At 53.6% G+C, this 24,260-nt stretch overlaps 1 protein-coding gene across 6 annotated transcripts in view; it reads right to left on the reverse strand.

The window, feature by feature from the left end:
• The window catches only part of LOC137421896 (uncharacterized), a 60,675-nt gene extending 42,345 nt beyond the window's left edge, over positions 1 to 18,330 (reverse strand). For 2 of the 6 annotated variants that reach the window (XR_013622644.1, XM_078773106.1), the window contains exon 1: positions 9,201 to 9,269. Coding sequence is in view for 1 of the 6 variants with exons in the window: in XM_078773106.1 (XP_078629232.1) it covers positions 9,201 to 9,242 (42 nt within the window). In the remaining 5 variants the exon portion in view is untranslated. Of the gene's footprint in view, positions 1 to 9,200; positions 9,445 to 18,208 lie in introns of those variants that run through there. The other 4 variants (XR_013622646.1, XR_013622645.1, XM_078773109.1 and 1 more) reach the window with 4 other exon arrangements.
• Between the last annotated feature and the right edge of the window lie 5,930 nt (positions 18,331 to 24,260).

Raw genomic sequence — 24,260 nt, forward strand, 5'->3', positions numbered from 1 at the left:
GAAGTGAGAAAGCTCGTCCCTACCGTACGTCACCCTTGTCACCTTGTCACCTACTCTACCCTCGCCCTTACCCCATATTTACAACAATCTACACATTTACAAATCCGTCGCTACCGTCACATCTTCCCCCTATTTCCCCTATACCAAATTCGTCTCCACAATCCCTCTAACCAAAATTTGCCATCACCCAATTCATCATCAATCCTCATAAGGAGGGAGAGATGGAACAACAAAGCACAATGTCACACCCACGTCATGATGCGTCTCACAATCCAAAACATTTGCATCATAAAAATAATAAAAACAACCTGGCATGGTGTGGAGGTACGTCATCCCAGGTGAGTGGATGCAGATGGTGCGAGGAGCTTTTCATCCTAACTATCCTCTAAATGACATTAACACTCTTTACACTACCCGGGGTCTTTCCCTGCCAATCCATTGGCCAACTTACACTATAGGTTCTAAAAACCAATTCCCATTGACCAAACTGTGGTGCTTCTCAATTTGGGGTCTCACTCCCCCGATTCATCTCCCGGTGCCCTTGCACAATTTCCGGGCTGGGTCGTGCAGCTCTCCCAGCAGGTCTACCCACCTGCACACCTCCACCACTGTAGTTGCCACCCGAGCTTACCTAGCTCCTCACCCTAACCTATCTAATTGGGGAAGGCCCCTCCTGGCTCTGTCACCCCTTGGTGCCCTCTGGCACTGGGCTATCCGGGTCCCCCTCCGGATCCTCGGGCCCCATCCACAACAACTCTACCGGCTCCCAGAGCCCACCTGCGGCCTCACCTGGCCGACATCCTCACAGTGGTGGAGTGCCCAAACCAACTACACACACTAACAGGCTACACGCCCAGCCATTTCCACGTCACTAATGCACCCATCCAAATACCATTCTTCCACCACGCACCACAGATGCCAATATCCAACCACAATTTACCTGTACCCTCTACCTAACACTTACACTACCCTCCCCGGGTATTCGTGATGGGGTCCATCCTCCTTTCCCCCATCCACACCTTCGCACCATCCACTCCACTCCACAGTTTCCACCATACTCACTCCACGACCATCCATTCCAATACTCCATATACTCCAGACCATTTATTCCATAGACCTGTTCTCCATTCACCTGTTGTTGCACACCTGTGCAATCACTCCTGGTGCCACCTGCACCCTCCTTCCTTCCTGGACCATTTGGTCAGCACAACTCATCACTATCACTCTCATACACTGCTCCATCCACCTGTCCAGTTGCACACCTGTGCAATCACAATACTACTCACAATCACAATCAGTTACTCATACCCTGCTCAATACACTTGAATACACCTCCAACACTCACACGGCATCATCTGAACTACCTGTTGTCCTGCTAACTTAGTGCTCCCCGTCTTCCCTTTAAACTAAGCACATACCACGTCATTATCATCCAAACTAATCTACCTGCGTCCCCACTACAGGTATTATTGTCACTACCTAATCTTACCGTTACCTAAGGTCATGTTCTAGATCCCTACACACTATATCCTAACCCTCCCGGGCTAGTTTTCACTGCCAACCCCATAACTAGTGCTCCTTTGCCCCCATTGTGAGAGATGGCAGAGTTGCCATCCCACCACATCGGGCATCTCTCACTACCAATTTTGCACACCAAATTCCAGCTAATTAAAAATTTGCCAATCACTACCAATCCTCTGCCAATCCTTTGCCAATCATCAAATTTTGTTTTTCTAATTTCGGGGCCAAAACACTATCCTCGTCATCAGTCTACTCACTAGTGCCTCTCGGTGCGCCAATTCATCTCTAAAGCTCGGCTTCGTAAAGCCGAGCAATGAATGTGGGTTGTTTGGTGCCGGCGGCTGGATGCGTCCGGCACTCAGTGCAGGGAAGGAGGTTTACCCGGCCCGAGATCCCACGCACCATCCCGGTACGGAGCCGTCCAATGGCCCGATTTCGACCTGCCGAAACGCCTCAACCACAAAGGGTTGTCGTGACGACCCTTCCTACAGGGCCGCCCGCTCCGCTTAGTGGAGCACGGACGCAGCCGTTCAAAGCGCGGCCCGGCTTGGATCTCGCACGGCGGTTCTTTCAAAACCGCCGCGGATCCCCGCGGCACGCAAAGCTGCCCGGTTCGCACCGAAGGCCCGATTCGGCTATACGTCGCTCTAACCGCTAACCCGGTTAGCGTTGATGCTCCATTCGCATGCTTACACCCCACAGCCCGTTCCTTGCTCATACATCCAGCCGTCTCCATGCTCTTTGTCATTGTACCTTCTCTTACACCCCCAGGTACACTCATTCCGCTCACAGACTTGGTCACACACCTGACCACCGCACACCTTTGCACACTCTCGTCGTTCGCACACCTCACCAACACACCTCTTCGTGCCCCCTCCTCGGTCACCTCCTCTGTGACAACCACAGGTGTGCTCTCACTTGCACACCCAACCACGTGCCTCACTACCAATTCCAGTGTGCATTCCCACACGCGCTCTACCATTCCAGGTGTGCATCCTTCCATTCCAGGTGTACATCCTCTCTCACCTGCCACAACCAACTCACGCTCCGTGTCACTCTCACTACTCTCACCTCCACACTCGGTCGCACACTCACCCTTACTTTTGACAGCGCACTCTGTACTCATGCACCCGTCCGTTACACACCTTTCTCGCGCATCCTCTTGCGCACACTTTCCCATTACTTCCTCCGTAACACTCACCACAGGCGTGCATGCTTCCGTTACATCCTCTGTAACACTCCCCACTCCGCGCTTCCATGTGCCCCCTCGCACACGCGCTACGACCAACTCACTCTCGACAGCACATTCACTCCTTGGCGCGCACTTTTTCCTCACACACCCCAGAGTCGGACATTCTCGCACACCTCCTCTTTCGCACACCGTACCTGTCACACACTTCACCAGCGGCCTCTCACGAACACCCGGGTCTACACCAACCCCCAAGCCGACTGAAGCTCCCCTCGCATCATATACATTTCCGCATATATCGCCACTCACCTTGGCACCTCGTCTCCGCACCTCCTTCGCCACCTGCAAACTCTTTATTTGGTTAGCGAGCACACCATCACGATTTGAGCACCGACCTTGTACATATTCCATCACCTCCTCCTGTATTTCTCTCTTAGTTTCCGTCCGTCTCTTCTTAATTTCACTCTTCCACCTTCTCTAACTTTTGCTTCACCTCTTTTATTTCCCGGTGCGTCTCCTCAATTTCGTCCTCTAAGGCTACCTTGACCGTTTCTATGTGCGTCCTCACCTCCCGGTCCTTCGTCTCTATTACTTCTGTCACCTCGTCCAACCTCGTTGTCAGTCCCTCACGTACCCTCTGACATTCCCTCTTCGTCGCTGTCAAGTCGTCTTTGATTTCTTTTTGTGTCGCTTTTAACCCTCCTAGTACCGCAGTGTTCTTTTGTACTTGATCCACTAGTTCTTTTTGTCCCACCGTCAGCTGTTCCACCTCCTGCGTCAGGTCCTCTATTCCCCCCTGTAACCTAGCCGTATTATTCCTCACCTCTTTCTCCATACGCTTCTCACCTCGCTTTACCTCCTCGCGTACCCCCGAGACCTCCTCGCTTACACCTCGTCGTATTTCCTCCTTCACCTCCTCCATCTCTTTTGTGGATGCCACCCTCATCTGTCCTAATTCATCCCTTTGGGCATCCAATTTGGTTTCTACCCCGATTTTCACCTCCTCTATCTGCTCTCCCATTTGTTTAATTTCCCGGGCCGATTGCTCCCCTATTTCCCGCAATTTGTTTTCCATCCTGTTTTCTAACCCCTCTAACCCATTTTCACCCCCTCTATCTGATTCTCCTGGGCAGCCATTCTATTTTCCACCCCCGTTAACCCATTTTTCACCTCTTTTATCCCGTTGTCTAACCCCTCAAATTTATTGTCTTACCCCGCAAATTTATTGTCTAACCGTTCACCGGTACCCCTCGCTTCGTCCCTCATTCGCTCACTATTAGCCCTCGCTTCGTCCCTCATTTGGCCTCCTATCCTGTTTTCCATCCCTTTGAAATTATCGTCTGTTTTTACCATAAAGGCCATCATCTGTTTCATAAACAGGTCCAAATTCATTGGCATCTCGGGCTCGGCTGCCGCGACCACGGGCGCGGCTAAATTTGGTGCCGCAACAACCATGTGCGCGAGGACGCCATTTTGTGCGCCTGATACCTCCTCAACCACCTCCTCATCGCTCTCCTCCATTTCTTCCCTCTGATCCTGGGTTACCCCTAACCCCTCTTCTAGTTCCCCCACCGGCATCCGATCGCCTTGACTATCCATGGCACGACTCAATTTGGGATTTTAAAAACTAAATCTTGGCCGCTCCAAATTTTGACCAAATTTTTTCTAGATGTTTTTTTTTTTTTTTAATTTGGTTCGGGCCTCGTATCTAACTCCCAGACACCAATTGTTACGGACCGCGGATAAGATGTTGTTTTGCCGAGCGGATGGCGCCGCGGCCGAACAGTTACCCCGACTAACCCGATTCCTGGACGTTGGCCAAAATCGCGCCACAGGTATTCAATTTGGAAACCTCTAAAGCGACCGAATGTAAAGAGGAAGAAGAAGACGTACAGAAGAATAACAGAATTTATTATTTACACACACTAAGCAAAAGGAGCAGTCAAGGTTATATACAGGGAAAATGGAAAAAGCAGGTGACACAGTGAAAATACTAGCTTAACTATACAAGCTTAATTAACCCTGGGACAAGACAAACAAAACAAACTCACGTACACAAGAAGGATGGCATGGCAGGAATGGATGCTGGAAGGAGGAATGGGAAGGTTCAGCTGGGGCAGATGGTTCGGGTTTGATCCCGCACGGGACGTCGACTGGACCTCGACGGCCAGTCGGCCACCGATGCCACCGCTATCTGGTTCCCGCGGGGTAACGGGTTGAAGCTGCCTGGTGGAGCCAAAGCTGCTTCTCTGGCTCACCTCAGGACGCGTCTGCCGTCTCTGGCGCAACTCTTTCTTGGACCCTTTTTTGCACAACTCTGTCTTGGTACCTTTTGCGCAACTCTTGTCATTCACCTCTCTTTGGCGCAACTCTTGTAATAGACCTTTGGCGCAACTCTTATAATTGACTTCTCGTGCAACTCTTGTAATTGACCTCGAACCTTCTCTCTCGAACCGGCGTCCGCGCGCGCTTATATAACGCCTCGGGCGATCAAGCCGCCGGCCTTCAGGACACGCCCATCGGTGAGCTCGCTTCGGCCCTGATTGGTGGGCACAGGCCCTCTGACTCCACCCTTGATGACGATGGGCGGGCACGCCCTTCTTCCCCGAGCTGACCACGCCGTAATGGCGGCAATTGCAGTTGGCAGTAGAAGTTTTGGGAATGGGAATGAAAGGGGATCTATCTATTTGAATTCGGTGCAATGGAGTATTAATTAATGGAAGACAAGGCCTTACCCTAATACACATAATAAGGATATAACTGTCAACAAGGGGGGAAATCTATGATTGGCTAACGTGTGGTGTTTATGAACTAATTACGGGACGCACTTTGACCTTTATAGATAACTGGAGCAAGGAGGGTGATATTTTACAACAATTTACACAACAACAACAAAAAAAACAAACCATTCTCATATCCACAACAATATTTCCACCACCATGCTTTACAGTTGGTATCAGGTTCTTGTGGTCAAATGCTGTCTTTGGTTTTCACCAAACATGTCTTCTGGTACTGTGGCCAAATAGCTCTACCTTTGACTCATCTGTCCAGAGCACATTGTTCCAGAAGTGCTGGTCTTTGTATAGGTGTTCATTGGCAAACTTTAGTCTTGCCCTGATGTTCTTTCTGGACAGCAAAGGTTTCCTCCTGGCACACCTCCCATGTAGATCAAATTTGTGCAGTCTCTTTCTAATGGTAGACTCGTGCACTTTGACATCAACAGTGGCAAGAGCTACCTGTAGGTCCCGTGATGACATTCTGGGGTTCTTAGAGACGTCTTTCAGCATCTTGCGGTCTGCTCTCGGGTCGAACTTGCTGGGGGAGCCTGGCCTGAACAACTTGGCAGTTGTTTGGAATCTTCTCCACTTGTAGATGATCTTCCGGACAGTCGAATGATTGATTTCAAATTGTTTGGAGATCTTTTTAAATCCCTTCCCAGACTTATAGGCATCTATAACCTTCTTTCTGAAGCCCTCAGAGAGCTCTTTTGATCTCGGCATGGTGACCCCGCACACTTCAACAACAAATAGCAAACCAAACTAAATGTTTGAGGTTTAAATAAGACAGGCTTCCTCCAAGATCCTCTCTAACGATGTTCTAATCATTTACACCTGAGCTGGTGCACCTGATTCTAATTTTAGGTATTTGAAGTAGTGATAAATGTAGGGGTGTACTTACTTTTTCCACATGCGAAATTTGCATTCATGTTTATTTAAATTATACAATGGACTACAAAATGTAAATGTTTCATGATATTTGTTGTATTATATCACCTTTATCTATCAATATTGGTGAAATGAAGATCAAATAGCTGTATGTTGAAATATGTTGAAAAAGGCAAAACTTTACATGGGGTGCACTTACTTTTTCACATGACTGTATGTGTGTGTCTATGTGTATGTTTATGTATGTTTGTGTGGTTGTATGTGTGTGTTTGTCTCTGTGTGTGTGTCTATGTGGCTGTGTGATCTAACATGTAATAATGTCATGCATGTTCTGATCCTTTCAATTACCTGATCGAACATGTTTTATATCATGCATGTTTTGATGCTTTCAATGACCTCATCTAACTTAAGTAATAGTTATAATAATTGTCAATAATAATAAGTATAACAAGTCAGGAGACGACGATGGTTCACGAGCGAGCGGTATTCAATGGCAAAGGACGGACTATAACCGAAACAGGCCCGGACAGGCCAGGCCTGGAAATGTCAAAACGAAGGTTACTGACCTCAAATGAGATAGAAAATAATGTATAATCAGTTATGAGGTTAGCTAGCTACACAATACCGAAAATTCGGTGAAAAATGAAATAAATAAATAATAATAATAATAATCAAAAATGAAAAATCGAGCTCCGTGGGGCTGGCCACATGACATTGGCCGAACCAAATATCGAAACCCCTGTCAGATTCCACCAAACCCCTCGGAGAAGATGTAGCTTGAACTCTATTACCCCCTAAAAATACATTTTTCGGGCGTGGCTCCGCCCACAATGGGCGCAATACGCCCACTCTAGGCAGGACACAACTAGATCAAGATATCAACCTCCCATCCAAGTTTCATCAAGATCGGATGATATCATCGGGTAGTTATGCTGCGGACAGGCAGACACACAGACACACACACACAGACAGGCGCACACACATGACGAATACAGTGGTCACTTGATAACTCGTGAACCAATAACATGACTCCCCCTGCCGCTCCAGTACTCAGCAGGTGTGGTAGGAGGACAAATAGACAAAGGAAGGGTTATTGTGTCTCCGTGTTGATAGGAAAAGTACACAAACATAGGATTATTGTTTATCCGTGTCAATTGTCTGAATATTGTACCGAGACAGACGGACAGTCATTGTATTTAGCCGTATGATTAAAAATAAGGAAGATAGCGGGAACGTTTGGACTGATCTAGTTAATTGTCACCTCGGCTTTTTCCATTTTGTTGGCGCCATGACATGCACTAACGGGAGGCATGTTCTCGCCAATGGATCACGTGATAATTGTGGGTCGAGCTGATCTGCGTTGTCGCTTCATGTCGAGATCAAGGCCCGAGTTGGGCAGGGGGGGGGGGGGGGGCGCATGTTGTGCTTCCAGATGTGGTGATCAGTGTCGGCGGTATTGCAGCTGCAGCGGTGTTTATTCGCTTTGTTTACGTGTTGATGCTCAATAGCGATGTCCCTCCGGTGTCCCTCCGTGTTCTATCCTGTCTTCAACACTCTTCCTTCTTTTTATCAATCACCTTCTTTCTACAAACAACGAAATGCACTCGTATGTTGATGACTCGACATCACATTCGTCCATGTTTTTCCCATCTGCCCATCTTCCCTCACACAAACGACACCTCGTTTCATCACTTCCACCTCTTTAAATTCAGATTTGGACAAGATTTCCCAGTGGGACAAATACAATCAGGTGAAGTTTAATGCTTCTAAAACTCAATTTCTTCCCATCTCACCAATTTCTTCCCATTTCTCAATGGAATACTGCTCTCCCCTCTGGGCTGGTGCTCCTGCCTCACACCTAGCTTGTCTTCACGCTGTTGAAACCAAAGCTTTCAGAAGCATTGGAATCTCCCGCGATGAAGCTAACTCCAAGGGCCTTTCACTCACTCACCGCAGGCAGGTTGGTGGTCTTTCCGTCTTCTACAGACTCCTCTCCGGCCTTGCTCCTCCAGCTCTCTCTGGGCTCTGTCCCCCAAATATTCCTACAGGCCGCACAAGATCTGCCTGCAACCCTCTTATGGTTAAACTGCCAAAATCAAGACTTTCTGCTCACCTTCACTCCTTCATTCCTCTTTTCTCCCGCCTCTGGAACAAACTCCCTCACTCTCTTCAATCCCACTCCTCCCTCCAGGTCTTTAAAACAGCTGTTCACCACCATCTCTTATCTTCCCCCATCCAAAACCTTGATCTTTTCTACCCCCGCTAATTTCACCCCAGATACACTTTTTTGAAATACCAACTTCTTTCCTGGAAGTCCTTGGTGTCCTTGTGTTTTATACTTCTCCCACCCCCTTCCCACGCCTCCTCCCCCCAAGCCCTCTCCCTCCCACACATCTCCCGATGTCCCTGCTCTCAAATGTTGTGTTTGTGTGCTTCCCCTTCTCTCCCCATCTTGTCTACCGCTCCCTCTTTTTATATATTTTGTTTGTCTGTTTGATTTGTTTGTGTGATAAATGCTCTTTGACGAGCTCTTTTGCTCTTTCACGAGCCTCGATTCTGTATTCAAAAAAAACCAAAAAAAAAACCGCCCTCCCTCATAACTTGTCCAGCCTGGACAGGGTGATAAGATAATACTATTTTTTTATGGGGCCTAAACTCCACCACAGGTGTACGAGTCGTGGATACATTACGTTTTATAGATCTGATACAACAAGATCCGACGAAAAGCTCCGTGAATTGCCGATCACGGTCCATTTTACGTACAAAGCAGAAATAAAACACTTGCACAGCACAGCACACCTGGATAGCACACCTGGATAGCACACCTGGATATCATTGGATGGTGACTCCTGTCCACATCTCCACATCTCCACAACATAGAAAGCATACTCACCTCAAATGAAGGATCTGCTGATCGTGCCGACTCCTCCCTAAGGTCCCGCCGACCAATCACGTTACCCTCGATCGTGCCGACTCCTCCCTAAGGTCCCGCCGACCAATCACTTTCCCCCTCGATCGTGCCGACTCCTCCCTAAGGTCCAGCCGACCAATGCTGATAAACCGTCAGTTCTTTTCAGAATGTTGAATGTACGTTTCAGGGAAATGGACGTGAGTTCTCTAATCGAAGAAGGTATTTAATTGGCACATGAAATGGATTTATAGATTATTGTTTATTTATATGATAGATCTTGAGATCTCGCGAGATCTCGGAGACGGTGGGAGGGATTTTCGAAGCTCCACACGGTCTCCACGTTTTTCGAAGTTAAGTCTGTTCACAATTGTATTTTGTCGAAACTGTATTTATCTTTCGGTGTGTGAAGTTATTGTGTGCAACTTTGGTTGTTTCTCGGTGTTTATCTTTCATAAATTGATCGTCTGTTTGCCGTGTCGTGTCTTGAGGCCTTGTACAGTGTGCACTGTACAACCTTGAGGCTTTGTTTTTCTCTCAGCGGTCCGTCGTTTGTGATCCAATAACTTTCGTTCTCTGTATTCCCAGGCTTTTCACCCATAGCCTACTTCCTTGTGTAAATCTCAACTAAAAAAAAACAACAAGAAAAAAAAACAACATTTCCTTCTCTGTTCTCATTCGTTTATTCATTCTTATTCGTTCGTTCGTTCTTCGACCACGTGTTTCTCCCCCATTTCCCCAGATAGTTTTCACTCATTAACCTTCAATGTTTACACTTTCCCCTCAAGTTATGTATTCCGTCATATTTTATAACACCTTTTTCTTCTTCTTCTTTAAAAGGCTGCTTTCGACCTGCTCACCAAATCAATTCATCCCCAAAAAAATATCCATCTCCTATAGTGCCTTTTTTCTACATTCCCTAAACTCTCCTGCACTCCATCCTCCATCCAGCGTCCTTAAACGTATTTTTAACTCGAAGGTCACAAGAAACTCATTTTGCAATAAATGTTCGTTTCCCATAAATCGTACACTTTCAAAAATCCAATCTCACCCCTCCCCTCCAAATCTTCCCCATAACCCCTCCCCTCCAAATCTTCCCCATCACCCCTCCCCTCCAAATCTTCCCCATCACCCATCCCTTTCAAATCTCCCCCCTTGCCCCCTCCCTCCTAAACTACCCCCTCACCCCTCCCCGCCAAGACGCCCCTTCGCCCCTCCCCTCCTAGACTCCTGCCTCACCCCTCCCCTCCAAATCTCCCCCATATCCCATCCCTTTCAAATCCCTCCCCTTGTCCCTTCCCTCCCAAACTCCCCCCTCACCCCTCCCCTTCAAATCTCCCCACCCTCATTGCTTCTCAATTTCCCCCCTCTCACTCCCCCTCCTCAAAGCGTCCTCCCCGCTTCTTCCCCCTTCAAACTCTCACCTCCATCTCCCCCAACCTTCTGCCTCGCTCTTCCCCCTCCTCAAATAACACCTCATTGTGGCTCACCCAATCACCATCAAACCTTTTGTCCGCCCCATCCTTCCCTTTCTCCGAGCTATTCTGAAATCTCTGACACACCTTCAACAGCTCTCCCTATCTCTTCCACCTCTTCCACATCTTACCCTACCCCTCCTCCCCCCTGTTCTGTATCTGATGCTCCCCCTTCCTCTTCATTAACGGTATGGACCTCAAACATCCGGGGCCTTCGTTCAAACTTAACTGATCTCTCCATACAGGTTGCTTCTGTCAAACCAGACGTGATCTGCTTAACAGAAACTTTCCTCCTTTATGATGTCTCTGATTCCATAGTATCTCTCCCGGGCTACTCCCTCCTCCGGTATGATAGACCTGAGCCTCGTCCTGGAGGCGGGGTTGCTATCTTTATCAAAAACTCTCTTCCTCACTCGCCCTGCACTGCATTCTCTCCACCTCACCCCCAGGAATACCTCTGGCTACGGCTTCCCCTTCGCTCCCACCTCTTGTTCATATGTGTGTTGTACCGTCCACCAAACAGTGATGACTCCATCTACATCTCGCTGTCTGATGATATGGACCAACTTCTATCTACTCATCCCAACTCTCTCTTCCTCATATGTGGTGATTTCAATTGTCACCATGCCAGTTGGCTGGGTGTGGGTACCTCTCTCACCAGCCATGGCTCTTCAGCAAAGGACTTCTGCGACTCACTGGGACTGACACAATCTGTCAATTTCCCGACCCGGATCTCAGTCAACGGAACATCTTCTCTTCTGGACTTGGTTATGACTAACTTCCCTGAAAATGTCTGCTGCTCTTCTTCTGCTCCGATCGGATCATCTGATCATGTCCTTGTTAAAGTGGACATCTCTCTGACCATCCTCAGGGAGCCTGCTCAGCGTCGACGAGTCTGGCATTTCACTCAGGCCAACTGGCACGGTCTTCAAGCAGCCATCAATCATCTGGACTGGTCTCCCATCTCTACCACCTCTGACATCAACTCATCCTGGGAATTCTTCCAAAGTAAATTGCTCTCTCTCATGCACAGATTTATCCCATCTCGTCTTCAGTTGTCATACCCTCCTCCCGTCCATGGTACACGGAATCTTGTGGTGAGGCTGTTGCCCAGAAACAACTTGCCTTCGTCTCCTGGAAAGCAAATCCAACGGAAGGAAATCTCATTTCCTTTCACAAAGCCCGAAACAAGTGTGTGTCCACCCTCAGGAGAGCCAGGAAACAATATCTCTCCGTTCTCAAGACCGAACTCTCTTATCTGTCTCCCTCTTCCAAATCCTGGTGGCGTCTGGTCAAATCCGTTTCTGGTGTTTGTTCCCCCTCCATCCCCTCCCTTACCTCAAACGGCTACACAGCTGACTCCGCACGTGAAAAAGCTGAATGCCTCAACTCTGTGTTTGCCTCTAAATCTTGTGTCCCAAACCCATCCCTCTCTGTACCCACCATACCCAGTCGTACCCTGCTGCTCCTACTCCGTGTCCTTTCCTCCTTGACAAGGTGGAAAAGTTTCTGTCAACCCTCGACTCTGATTCTGCAACTGGACCCGACGGCATCAGCCCACGGGTCCTAAAATCCTGCTCTGCTGCTCTATCTCACCCTCTCTCTGTTCTCTTCACCCTCTCTTTTGCTCAAGGTCAACTGCCATCTGCTTGGAAATCAGCCAACATCACCGCTTTGCACAAAAAAGGTGCAAAAACAGATCCTAGCAACTACAGACCAATCAGCCTTCTCCCAATTATCAGCAAAGTCATGGAATCCATCATTGCTTCGGATATGAAATCTTTCCTCTTCTCCAATGGCTTGATCTCTGATCATCAATTTGGTTTCAGACCAGGTCACTCTACTCTGGACATGCTGCTTCTGCTGTCTCAACAATGGATGGAGGTCCTCAATGCCAAACAGGAAATTAGAGCTGTCTCCCTCGACATATCACGTGCCTTCGACACGGTCTGGCACCCCGCTCTGCTCACCAAACTCTCCTCCTTTGGTATCCATGGAAATCTCCACGCATGGCTGGCGGACTTCCTCTCTAGTCGTCGTCAACGTGTGGCCCTGAATGGGTTTCTCTCATCTCCTCTTCCTGTTCAGGCTGGAGTTCCCCAAGGCAGTGTTCTGGGCCCCGTGCTTTTTCTGGTCTTCATCAATGATCTCTCTGACTCTCTCGAAAATCCTCTCTATCTCTTTGCTGATGACTCCACTCTCTGCCGCTCCATTCCTCTTCCCTCAGATCGGCAGTCTGCTGCCTCCTCACTCTCTGAAGACCTGGACAAAATCACAGACTGGTCAAACAAGTGGAACATGTCTTTCAATCCTGACAAATCTCACACTCTTACTATGTCTCTCCGAAAAGATCGACTGGACAACCCTCCCATCTACTTTCTCAACAATCCTCTCCAAGAAGTTCTGTCGCTCAAGATTTTGGGTCTCACTATCTGCCATGATCTTTCTTGGGAAAACCACATTTCCAAGCTGGCCTCCAAAGCCAGTCGCCGACTGGGCATCCTCCGTCGTGCGAAGTCCTTCCTCGGCACACCTGAGCTCCTCACCACATACAAGGCTTTCATCCACAGCTCAATGGAATACTGTTCTCCCCTATGGGCCGGTGCTCCTGCCTCACACCTAGCTCGGCTCACGCTGTTGAAACCAAAGCTTTCAGAATTATTGGAATCTCCCGCGATGAAGCTATCTCTGAGGGCCTTTCACTCACTCACCGCAGGCAGGTAGGTGGTCTTTCTGTCTTCTACCGACTCCTCTCCGGCCTTGCACCCCCAGCTCTCTCTGTGCTCTGTCCCCCAAATATTCCTACAGGTCGCACAAGATCTGCCAGCAACCCTCTGATGGTTAAACTGCCGAAATCTCGGCTCTCTGCTCACCTTCAACTTTCATTCCTCTTTTCTCCGCCTCTGGAACAAACTCCCTCACTCCCTTCAATCCCACTCCTCCCTCCAGGTCTTTAAAACAGCTGTTCACCACCATCTCTTATCTTCCCCCATCCAAAACCTTGATCTTTTCTACCCCCGCTAATTCACCCCAGATCCACCTTGTTTGAAATTCCAACTTCTTTCCTGGAAGTCCTGGCAGTGTCCATATGTTTTATACCTCTCCCACCGCCCCCTTCCCATGCCCCCCCCCCCCCAAAGCCCTCGCCCTCTCTCAGATCTCTCGATGTCTCCATGTCTCTCGGTCCCTGCTCTCAAATGTTGTGTTTGTGTCCTTCCCCCTCTCTCCCCATCTTGTCTACCGCTCCCGATGTTATATGTTTTATGTGTCGGTTTGTCTTTCTGTGTGATTAATGTTCGCTCTTTCACGAGCCTCGATCTTGTATACAAAAAAAAAAAAAAAAAAAAATTCATTGCACATATGGGAAGATGAATTCCTTGTTTTCCATGACAACACACATCAGTTTATGGTAAAGTAGGTGATAGGTATCCTGTGATATCCTGGTGTGTAATATTGTGCTAACTTTTATCTTTTTTCGTTTTCACTTTTCAGAGCTGTTTACGTCCCGCGATCACAACAACAACAACAACAACAACAACAACACCTGCACGATTAGTAAAGTGAATGACCATTATTTTATGAAGACGGAAAACAAAGGTGTACCGGTAACTGTTTACTTCTAAATGTACTGACAGGATGTTGCCAGAGATCGAATTGTCATTAAACCTACTACCAGGTCAAAGTTGTGGAACCGATTTTCATTACATACTGTACTTGATTTAATTTGGAATAAAGTGATTTCCTTAGTCTTTGTGGATGTCAACACCTTAATTAATATGAATCCGCATTGCGTCGAGTGAGAGCTTCGTCGACAATGGTCAGCCGATCGAGTACGCAGCCCTCGCAAACATCTGTAGGCCTAGGCCTAGCTAGGCTAGGTTGTTTGATCTTGGGCTTAGAATTAAAATTCAAATTAATTTTATTGAATGGATAGATCGGGATAGAATGCAGGACTTACGTAGGCTATATACTAGGCACGTGACAAAAACTTTCAAAAACAAGGAACTCCTTTGCAACTGGTACCATTGGAAAGAGCATGAAAATACCATTAAATGATACCAGATCATTGTCCTGGGTCTCATATTAACAGAGATAAAGCATTTTGACATTTACCAATTACGCACAATTTCGGTCCTTTGCAATCAATGGAAACAAAGGAAAAATGTCTGACCTGTTTTTATTATTATGGTCAAACACAAGATTTCGGTGCTCAAATTAACTAAATATTAAAACTAGATGTGGATAATTATATTAACTAATACATTAAATTCGTGTTTCATAGCGATATAAACTTGCTTCAATTAACAAACATTGTGGGAGGAGTGAGGAGTGGTTCGGCAGTGGGGGAGGGAGGTGAGGCGTGGTTAGGCAGTGGGGGAGGGGAGTGAGGAGTGGTTAGGCAGTGGGGGAGGGGAGTGAGGAGTGGTTAGGCAGTGGAGTGGGGGGGGGGGGGGAGTGAGGAGTGGGTGGGTGGGGGGTGAGGGAGGAGTGGGTGGGTGGGGGGGGGAGGAGTGGGGGGGTGGGTGGGGGGGAGGGATTGAGGAGTGGGTGGGTGGGTGGGGGGGAGGGATTGAGGAGTGGGTGGTGGGGGGAGGGATTGAGGAGTGGGTGGGGGGGAGGGATTGAGGAGTGGGTGGGGGGGAGGGATTGAGGAGTGGGTGGGTGGGTAGGGGGGGAGGGAGGAGGTGGGTGGGTGGGGGGGAGGAGTGGGTGGGTGGGGGGGAGGGATTGAGGAGTGGGTGGGGGGGGGAGGGATTGAGGAGTGGGTGGGTGGGGTGGGGAGGAGTGGGTGGGTGGGGGGGAGGGATTGAGGAGTGGGGTGGGGGGAGGGATTGAGGAGTGGGTGGGGTGGGTGGGGGGGAGGGATGAGGAGTGGGTGGGTGGGTGGGGGGGAGGATTGAGGATTGGGTGGGTGGGTGGGGGGGAGGGATTGAGGAGTGGGTGGGTGGGGGGGAGGGATTGTGGAGTGGGTGGGTGGGGGGGAGGGATTGAGGAGTGGGTGGGTGGGGGGGAGGGATTGAGGAGTGGGTGGGTGGGGGGGAGGGATTGAGGAGTGGGTGGGTGGGGGGGAGGGATTGAGGAGTGGTGGGTGGGGGGGAGGGATTGAGGAGTGGGTGGGTGGGGGGGAGGGATTGAGGAGTGGGTGGGTGGGGGGGAGGGATTGAAGAGTGGGTGGGTGGGGGGGAGGGATTGAAGAGTGGGTGGGTGGGGGGGAGGGATTGAAGAGTGGGGGGGTGGGGGGGAGGGATTGAAGAGTGGGTGGGTGGGGGGAGGGATTGAGGGGTGGGTGGGGGGGGGAGGGATGAGGAGCGGGTGAGTGGGGGGGAGGGATTGAGGAGTGGGGGGAGGGATTGAGGAGTGGGGGGGATGGGATTGAGGAGTGGGTGGGTGGGGGGAGGGATTGAGGAGTGGGGTGGGTGGGGGGGGAGGGATTGAGGAGTGGGTGGGTGGGTGGGGGGGGAGGGGGCGTGGGGGGGGAGGGGGGGAGGGATTGAAGGAGTGGGTGGGTGGGTGGGGGGAGGGAATGAGGAGTGGGTGGGGGAGGGATTGAGGAGTGGGTGGGTGGGTGGGGGGGGAGGGATTGAGGAGTGGGGGAGGGATTGAGGAGTGGGTGGGTGGGTGGGGGGGAGGGATTGAGGAGTGGGTGGGTGGGTGGGGGGTGGGGGGAGATTGAGGAGTGGGTGGGTGGGTGGGGGGGGATGGAGTGGTGGGTGGTGGGGAGGGATTGAGGAGTGGGTGGGTGGGGGGGGAGGGAGGGATTGAGGAGTGGGTGGGTGGGGTGGGGGGAGGGATTGAGGAGTGGGTGGGTGGGGGGGAGGGATTGAGGAGTGGGTGGGTGGGGGGAGGGATTGAGGAGTGGGTGGGTGGGGGGGAGGGATTGAGGAGTGGGTGGGTGGGGGGGAGGGATTGAGGAGTGGGTGGGTGGGGGGGAGGGATTGAGGAGTGGGTGGGTGGGGGGGAGGGATTGAGGAGTGGGTGGGTGGGGGGGAGGGATTGAGGAGTGGGTGGGTGGGGGGGAGGGATTGAGGAGTGGGTGGGTGGGGGGGAGGGATTGAGGAGTGGGTGGGTGGGGGGGAGGGATTGAGAAGTGGGTGGGTGGGGGGGAGGGATTGAGGAGTGGGTGGGTGGGGGGGGAGGGATTGAGGAGTGGGTGGGTGGGGGGGAGGGATTGAGGAGTGGGTGGGTGGGGGGGAGGGATTGAGGAGTGGGTGGGTGGGGGGGGAGGGATTGAGGGGTGGGTGGGTGGGGGGGAGGGATTGAGGGGTGGGTGGGTGGGGGGGATGGATTGAGGAGTGGGGTGGGTGGGGGGGAGGGATTGAGGAGTGGGTGGGTGGGGGGGAGGGATTGAGGAGTGGGTGGGTGGGGGGGAGGGATTGAGGAGTGGGTGGGTGGGGGGGAGGGATTGAGGAGTGGGTGGGTGGGGGGGAGGGATTGAGGAGTGGGTGGGTGGGGGGGAGGGATTGAGGAGTGGGTGGGTGGGGGGGAGGGATTGAGGAGTGGGTGGGTGGGGGGGAGGGATTGAGGAGTGGGTGGGTGGGGGGGAGGGATTGAGGAGTGGGTGGGTGGGGGGGAGGGATTGAGGAGTGGGTGGGTGGGGGGGAGGGATTGAGGAGTGGGTGGGTGGGGGGGAGGGATTGAGGAGTGGGTGGGTGGGTGGGGGGGGGAGGGATTGAGGAGTGGGTGGGGGGGAGGGATTGAGGAGTGGGTGGGTGGGGGGGAGGGATTGAGGAGTGGGTGGGTGGGGGGGAGGGATTGAGGAGTGGGTGGGTGGGGGGGAGGGATTGAGGAGTGGGTGGGTGGGGGGGAGGGATTGAGGAGTGGGTGGTGGGGGGGAGGGATTGAGGAGTGGGTGGGTGGGGGGGAGGGATTGAGGAGTGGGTGGGTGGGGGGGAGGGATTGAGGAGTGGGTGGGTGGGGGGGAGGGATTGAGGAGTGGGTGGGTGGGGGGGAGGGATTGAGGAGTGGGTGGGTGGGGGGAGGGATTGAGGAGTGGGTGGGTGGGGGGGAGGGATTGAGGAGTGGGTGGGTGGGGGGGAGGGATTGAGGAGTGGGTGGGTGGGGGGGAGGGATTGAGGAGTGGGTGGGTGGGGGGGAGGGATTGAGGAGTGGGTGGGTGGGGGGGAGGGATTGAGGAGTGGGTGGGTGGGGGGGAGGGATTGAGGAGTGGGTGGGTGGGGGGGAGGGATTGAGGAGTGGGTGGTGGGGGGGAGTGGGGGAACGTGTGATTGCATGAGATGCATGAGCTGTGAGCGCACGATGCACCGCGACGACATATTTTGGAATTTCCATCCACGACACGTTTTATTATTATCGTCAAAAACAAGGTTTTTAACGATAATAATGTGACGATAATAAACACGGTTGCTCAAATTAGCTAAATATTAAAACTAGATGTGGATAAATATATAAACTAACAAAATTAATTGATTTCAGAACGATATAAACTTACCTTCGTCAAAATCAGTGAACGGTTTTGACAACCCAAATTTGCGGCAATAAATTCACCAACTTCTCGAAGTCGGAAAATAAAGGTTGGAAGACGAGGTCAAAGGGGAAAATCTGAACTACGTCATCAGTATTTCCGGTTCATCTAAGAAAAACTAATACGATCTCTGCAGCGATAGTAATAGCGGGCTGTGCACACAGCCGAGATCGCTGGCAGTCGGCAGACCACCACAGCGACGCGCATCTCAGCATCCGATATGATAGTCACGTACCTACTATATTAGGCCTATATAGTCCAGACTTCTAGTCGACTGCACCAGGTACGTAGGTCCGACTGGCAGGGACGTACTGAAATCGGTGTAGCTGGCGGAAAACAAGTCGGTGTCGATGGCGGAAAACTGAAATCGGTGTACCTGGCTTAAATGAAGTCGGTGTAGCTGGTGTAAATGATGAGCGGTTTCGAAATCAAAATCCGTTCTGTACAGTACTGTGTTGTAATTCATTGATTGTAATCACCAGGTGAAAATCATTTATCGGTTGCGCCAGACCAAAGCAAGATCACATGAGTAAGATGGCGGGTCATGGAAGGGACAAGATGGCGGATCATGGAAGGGACATTTCAGGGGAGTGGATGGGGGAGGGGGTGGTGGGTGGGGTTTGGGGGTGGTAGGGAGTCGAGGGTGGTGGTGGGGTGGTGGGGGGTCGAACATGGATGAAGCGCCAAATGACGTTTTCCTGTCTAATTTCGTTGTCTACAAATTACAGTACAACAAACTCGTGAGAGTACGAGCCATAACTTTCAGAACCACTTTTTACATTTGAACTCTTTGCTACATATCGGTGTCATGTCGATGTTTACAAACTCTATCCTTCCGGTTTAACATGTTTTGTGATGACAAATCACCTCCGCACAGTAAATAAATCCGTGTTGGTAATTATGAGGTTGTGGTGGACACGAAAGCTCACTGGCGTGAGGGCATCATTCCGCACACCAAGTGGGCGGCGGCCACGCCCGAGGGGTAGGCGTGGCCACGGGATATACACCGGGCGCGCAGCCCGGAGCACTCCAGTGCTACAGTTGAGCTCTTATAATAAAGACTCTTAAACTTATCGCGTTGCCCGCTTCCTTCTTGTTATACAAGTAAGCGCGCGTAGCACCGCACTTCATTGGTGACCCTCCGACGTTGGATCAGCCGTCGCTGACCGACCGAATACGCCATCGCAATGGCAAACAACGCGGTTACGATCAAACTCCCCGAGTTCTGGGAGGCGCAAACTGAAGTATGGTTCCTGCAGGCGGAAGCCCAGTTCCGACTTCGAGGCATCACGGTGGACGGGACCATGTACTGCCACGTGGTCGCCTCCCTCGGGCCCGGCACGGCCGCCCGCGTCGTGTCGGTCCTGAGGAACCCACCGGCCGACGGCAGGTACGAGGCGATCAAGCGTCTCCTCCTCGCCACGTTCGGCCTCACGGTGGACGCTCGGGCCGACCGCCTCCTGGACCTCCCCGAGCTCGGTGACACGCGACCGTCAGTCCGCATGGACCATATGCTGTCGTTGTTGGGCGACGAAACCCCGAACGCTCTATTCCGGGCGTTGTTTCAACGCCAGCTGCCGGCACGAGTCCGCCTCGCGTTGGCCGGTTCTGCGACGATGGAACCCCGAGCTCTCGCTACCGAGGCCGACAGGTTCTTAGCGGCTTTGGACACCCAGGCGAGTTTTGGCGCGGCCGTCGCAGCTCTCGGGGCTGACCCTGATGCTGATGCACCACACCTCGTGGATCTCGAGGCTGATGTGCATTTCGTGTCCGCCGCCATGCCCCGCCCACCACCGCCGCCGCCGCGGAGAAAACCACGGCCGCCGCCGCCTTCGCCGCAAACCTGGTGTTTTTTCCATGCCCAGTTCGGCCACAAGGCTCGGCAATGTCGCCCGCCGTGCTCATTCGGCAGGTCGGGAAACGCCCGGGCCGGCCCTCGGTAGTGGCACTGAGCGCCGGCCGTGCAAACAGCCTACTGTTCATCACGGACACCTTATCCGGGCGCCGTTACCTGTGCGACACGGGAACGCAGGTGAGTGTCGTTCCCGCCGGTATGTCTGACAAGCAGTCCGCGGGCCGGGGCCCCGCGCTGCTTGCTGCCAACGGTACGTCCATTCGCACGTACGGAAAACGCTGCCTTTCTCTGCAGTTCGGAGGGCAGGTTTTCCGGTGGTCGTTCGTCACTGCCGACGTGCCTATGGCACTGCTCGGCGCGGACTTCCTGTGTGCCAATGGTCTACTGGTGGACGTCAAGCACAGAAGGCTTGTCCAGGCTGAGCCGTTCAGCTCGCTCGCGTGCGCGCTGCCCGCCTCGTTGAGCAGCTCCCGGAGCGGCTCATCGAGCGGCTCGCCGAGCGGCTTGCTGAGCGGTTCGGTTCCGGCCAGGTTCATCTGTATGCTTACGGCAGCGAACGAATTCACCCGCCTCCTCGCGGGTTTCCCGGTCCTCACGCGGCCCACCTTCTCGGCGGGGGCCGTCAAGCATGGGGTGGAACACCACATCCCCACCGCCGGGCCACCAGTCTACGCCCGGGCACGCCGCCTCGAGCCGACGAAGCTCGCGGTAGCTAAAGCGGAGTTCGCTACGCTGGAGCGGCTCGGCATCGTGCGGCGCTCCGAGAGTGCTTGGGCGTCGCCGCTTCACATCGTGCCAAAGCCCGGCGGGGGATCGCGACCTTGCGGGGACTACCGGCGCCTCAACGACGCCACCACCCCCGACCGCTACCCCGTCCCCCACATTCAGGACCTCTCCGCCCGGTTTGCGGGCATGTCCTTCTTTTTGACGGTGGACCTCATACGCGGCTACCATCAGGTCCCTGTCAGGCCGGAGGACATCCCGAAGACGGCGGTCATCACGCCGTTCGGACTTTTCAAATTTCTTCGGATGCCCTTCGGTTTGAAGAATGCGGCTCAGGCGTTCCAGCAACTAATGGACAGCGTCTTGCGCGACTTGGATTTCGTGTACGTCTACCTGGACGACATCCTCGTCGCCAGCGCGTCCCGCGAAGAGCACCTACACCATCTCCGCACGCTCATCTAACGTCTGGGCCAGCATGGCCTCATCGTGAACCCCGCCAAGTGCCGGTTCGGCGTCGCCGACATCGACTTTTTGGGGCACCGCGTCACCAGGCACGGGGCCGTCCCCCTACCGGCCAAGGTGGAGGCGGTGAAGGGGTTTCCGCGCCCCCGCATGATCAGAGGGCTGCAGGAGTTCCTGGGCATGGTGAACTTTTACCATCGGTTCCTGCCCCGTATCGCCCAGCTCCTGCGCCCCCTGCACGAAGCTCTCCGAGGGAAGCCGGGCAAAGGTGACGTTACCTGGACCGAGCAGATGGACGCGGCGTTCGCGGGCGCGAAGCTCACCTTGGCTAACGCCACCATGCTCGCGCACCCGGCGCCCGATGCACCGATCGCCCTCACCACCGACGTCTCGGACTACGCGGTGGGCGCGGTGCACGAGCAATGGGTGCGTGGTGCTTGGCAACCGCTGGCGTTCTTCAGCCGGCAGCTTCGCCCGCCCGAACGCCGCTATAGTACCTTTGACCGCGAGTTGCTCGGGCTTCACCTGGCGGTCAGGCACTTCCGCCATCTGCTCGAGGGCCGTGCGTTCACGGCCTTCGTCGACCACAAGCCACTGGTCTTCGCGATGGGCAAGGTCGCCGAGCCGTGGTCGGCGCGGCAGCAGTGTCACCTCTCGGCCGTGTCCGAATATACAACGGACATCCGGCACGTCGCGGGGAAGGACAACCCGGTGGTGGATTGCCTTTCCCGGTCCGTCGCCCACGCAGTCCACCTTGGCATCGACTATGCCTGGATGGCGGCAGACCAGGCCGCCGACCCCGGCGTCCAGGCCTTGCGGACTGCCGTCATGGGCCTCCGCGTCACCGAGGTGCCGTTCGACGGCGCGGCCCTCTTGTGCGACGTCTCCCTCGGGCGGCCTCGCCCCATTGTGCCCGCGGGCTGGCAGCGCCAGGTTTTTGACGCCATCCACGGCCTGTCCCACCCGGGCACGAAGGCCTCCCAGAGGTTGGTCGCCGACAAGTTTGTCTGGCATGGCCTCCGGAAGGCCGTCCGCGGCTGGACCAGGGCGTGCCTCGCGTGCCAGCGCGCGAAGGTGCACCTGCACACCTAGGCCCCATTGGCCCCGTTCAAGGTGCCGGAACGAAGGTTTGACCACGTACACGTGGACCTGGTGGGACCTCTGCCCCCCTCGCAGGGTTTCACCCACGTCCTGACAATGGTGGACCGCACCACCCGGTGGCCGGAGGCTGTGCCTTTGGCGGTGACGACGGCGGCGGACGTCGCGCAGGCGTTCATCGCCACCTGGGTCGCCCGGTTCGGCGCCCCCTCAGACATCTCGTCCGACCGCGGCCCCCAGTTCACCTCGGAGCTCTGGGGGGCAGTCGCGCGGGGGCTCGGGGTCCAGCTGCACCGAACCATGGCCTACCACCCCCAGGCCAACGGCCTGTGCGAGCGGTTCCACCGCTCGTTGAAGGCCGCGCTCCGGGCCACCCTCCGCGACGGCGGCTGGGTCGACAGGCTCCCCTGGGTCCTGCTGGGCCTCCGGACCGTGCCCAAGGACGACCTGCGCGCATCCGCGGCGGAGTTGGTCTTCGGACAACCGCTGCGGGTGCCGGGCGAGTTCCTCCCCGACCCCACGGCACCATGGTCCGCGGTGCAGGAGCGCTCCGCGCTGCAGGAGACAGCCCGGAGGTTCGCCCCGGTGCCGACGGCGCACCACGGGCACCCGCCTACGCACGTCGCCCCGGAGCTTCGCACCACGGAGTACGTCTTCGTCCGGCACGACGCCCACCGGGCACCACTGCGGCCCCCGTACGACGGGCCTTTCCGCATGCTGGAAACATTTCACCTTGGACATCGGCGATACTCCCGACCGCGTCTCGGTGGGTCGCCTCAAGCCGGCCCACCTCGACGTGGACCACCCACCGCCGGTGGCTCGGCCCCCGTGTCGGGGCCGCCCCCCTGCGGGCGGACCCCCGGCAGCGCCCAGGCCCGCCGGCACGCCGCCCCCCGGTCCTGCACCCATCCCGGGTGCAGCCGGAGGCATCCCAGCTGGCATCCCTGCACCCCGGACGCCGCCGGTCACCAGAGGGCGCTTCGGCCGGGTCATCCGTTTGCCCCGCAAACTGGCCCTCCAGGTGCGCGGGAATTCTGGGGGGGCGCGTGTGGCGGACATGAAAGCTCACTGGCGTGAGGGCATCATTCCGCGCACCAAGTGGGCGGCAGCCACGCCCCAGGGGTAGGCGTGGCCGTGGGATATACACCGGGCGCGCAGCCCGGTGCGCTCCAGTGCTACAGTTGAGCTCTTATAATAAAGACTCTTAAACTTACCGCGTTGTCCGCTTCCTTCTTGTTATACAAGTAAGCGTGCGTAGCACTGCGCTTCAAGGTTACCGGATGTGTTGATCTCTTTTCTTATCCAATTGTTTTGTGCATCTTCAAACAAATGAGTTTATCCATTCTGTAATATGGAGATCGCCCATTGGCCAAATGGATGGAGGGGTTGGATATAATTGTTGGATAAATTCATAATTACATGTCTGTCAGATCCAGATATGCTGTGGCCTACAAGTCCAGGTAGCCCAGGATCAGTATCAGGTTAGTTCTTTAACTACCTTGACCACCTCTTCTTTTTTTTTCTTCTTTTTTTCTTTCGACGTCTTGGATTGGAATCCCCACTTTAATATCATTTCACCCTCTTTATAATGTGTGCAGCCACCCAAGGAACCTGTAATTGTAAACAGTTGAAGGAGCTGTGCTCCAACGCGAGTCGAAAGAATTGACGCGACCAAAGACGGAAATTCGTCCGAGTTGCTTTAATGCACGTATCAAACTCGGGTACTCTGAAAAGTCCGTTTATCGGGCAGCAATATATATACACATTTATGCCGGAGCGTTTGCCCGGGAAAAGCGAGACCGGGCATGCCCGGGTGTCAAGGGCGAGTCCTGGAAAGGCGAGTCTGGACCTGCCCGGGCGTGTTGGACGAGGCCGGGCAAG

Source organism: Myxine glutinosa, chromosome 2 (genome assembly GCF_964187855.1).
Source record: "Myxine glutinosa chromosome 2, kmMyxGlut1.1, whole genome shotgun sequence".
NCBI classification, from domain to species: domain Eukaryota; kingdom Metazoa; phylum Chordata; class Myxini; order Myxiniformes; family Myxinidae; genus Myxine; species Myxine glutinosa.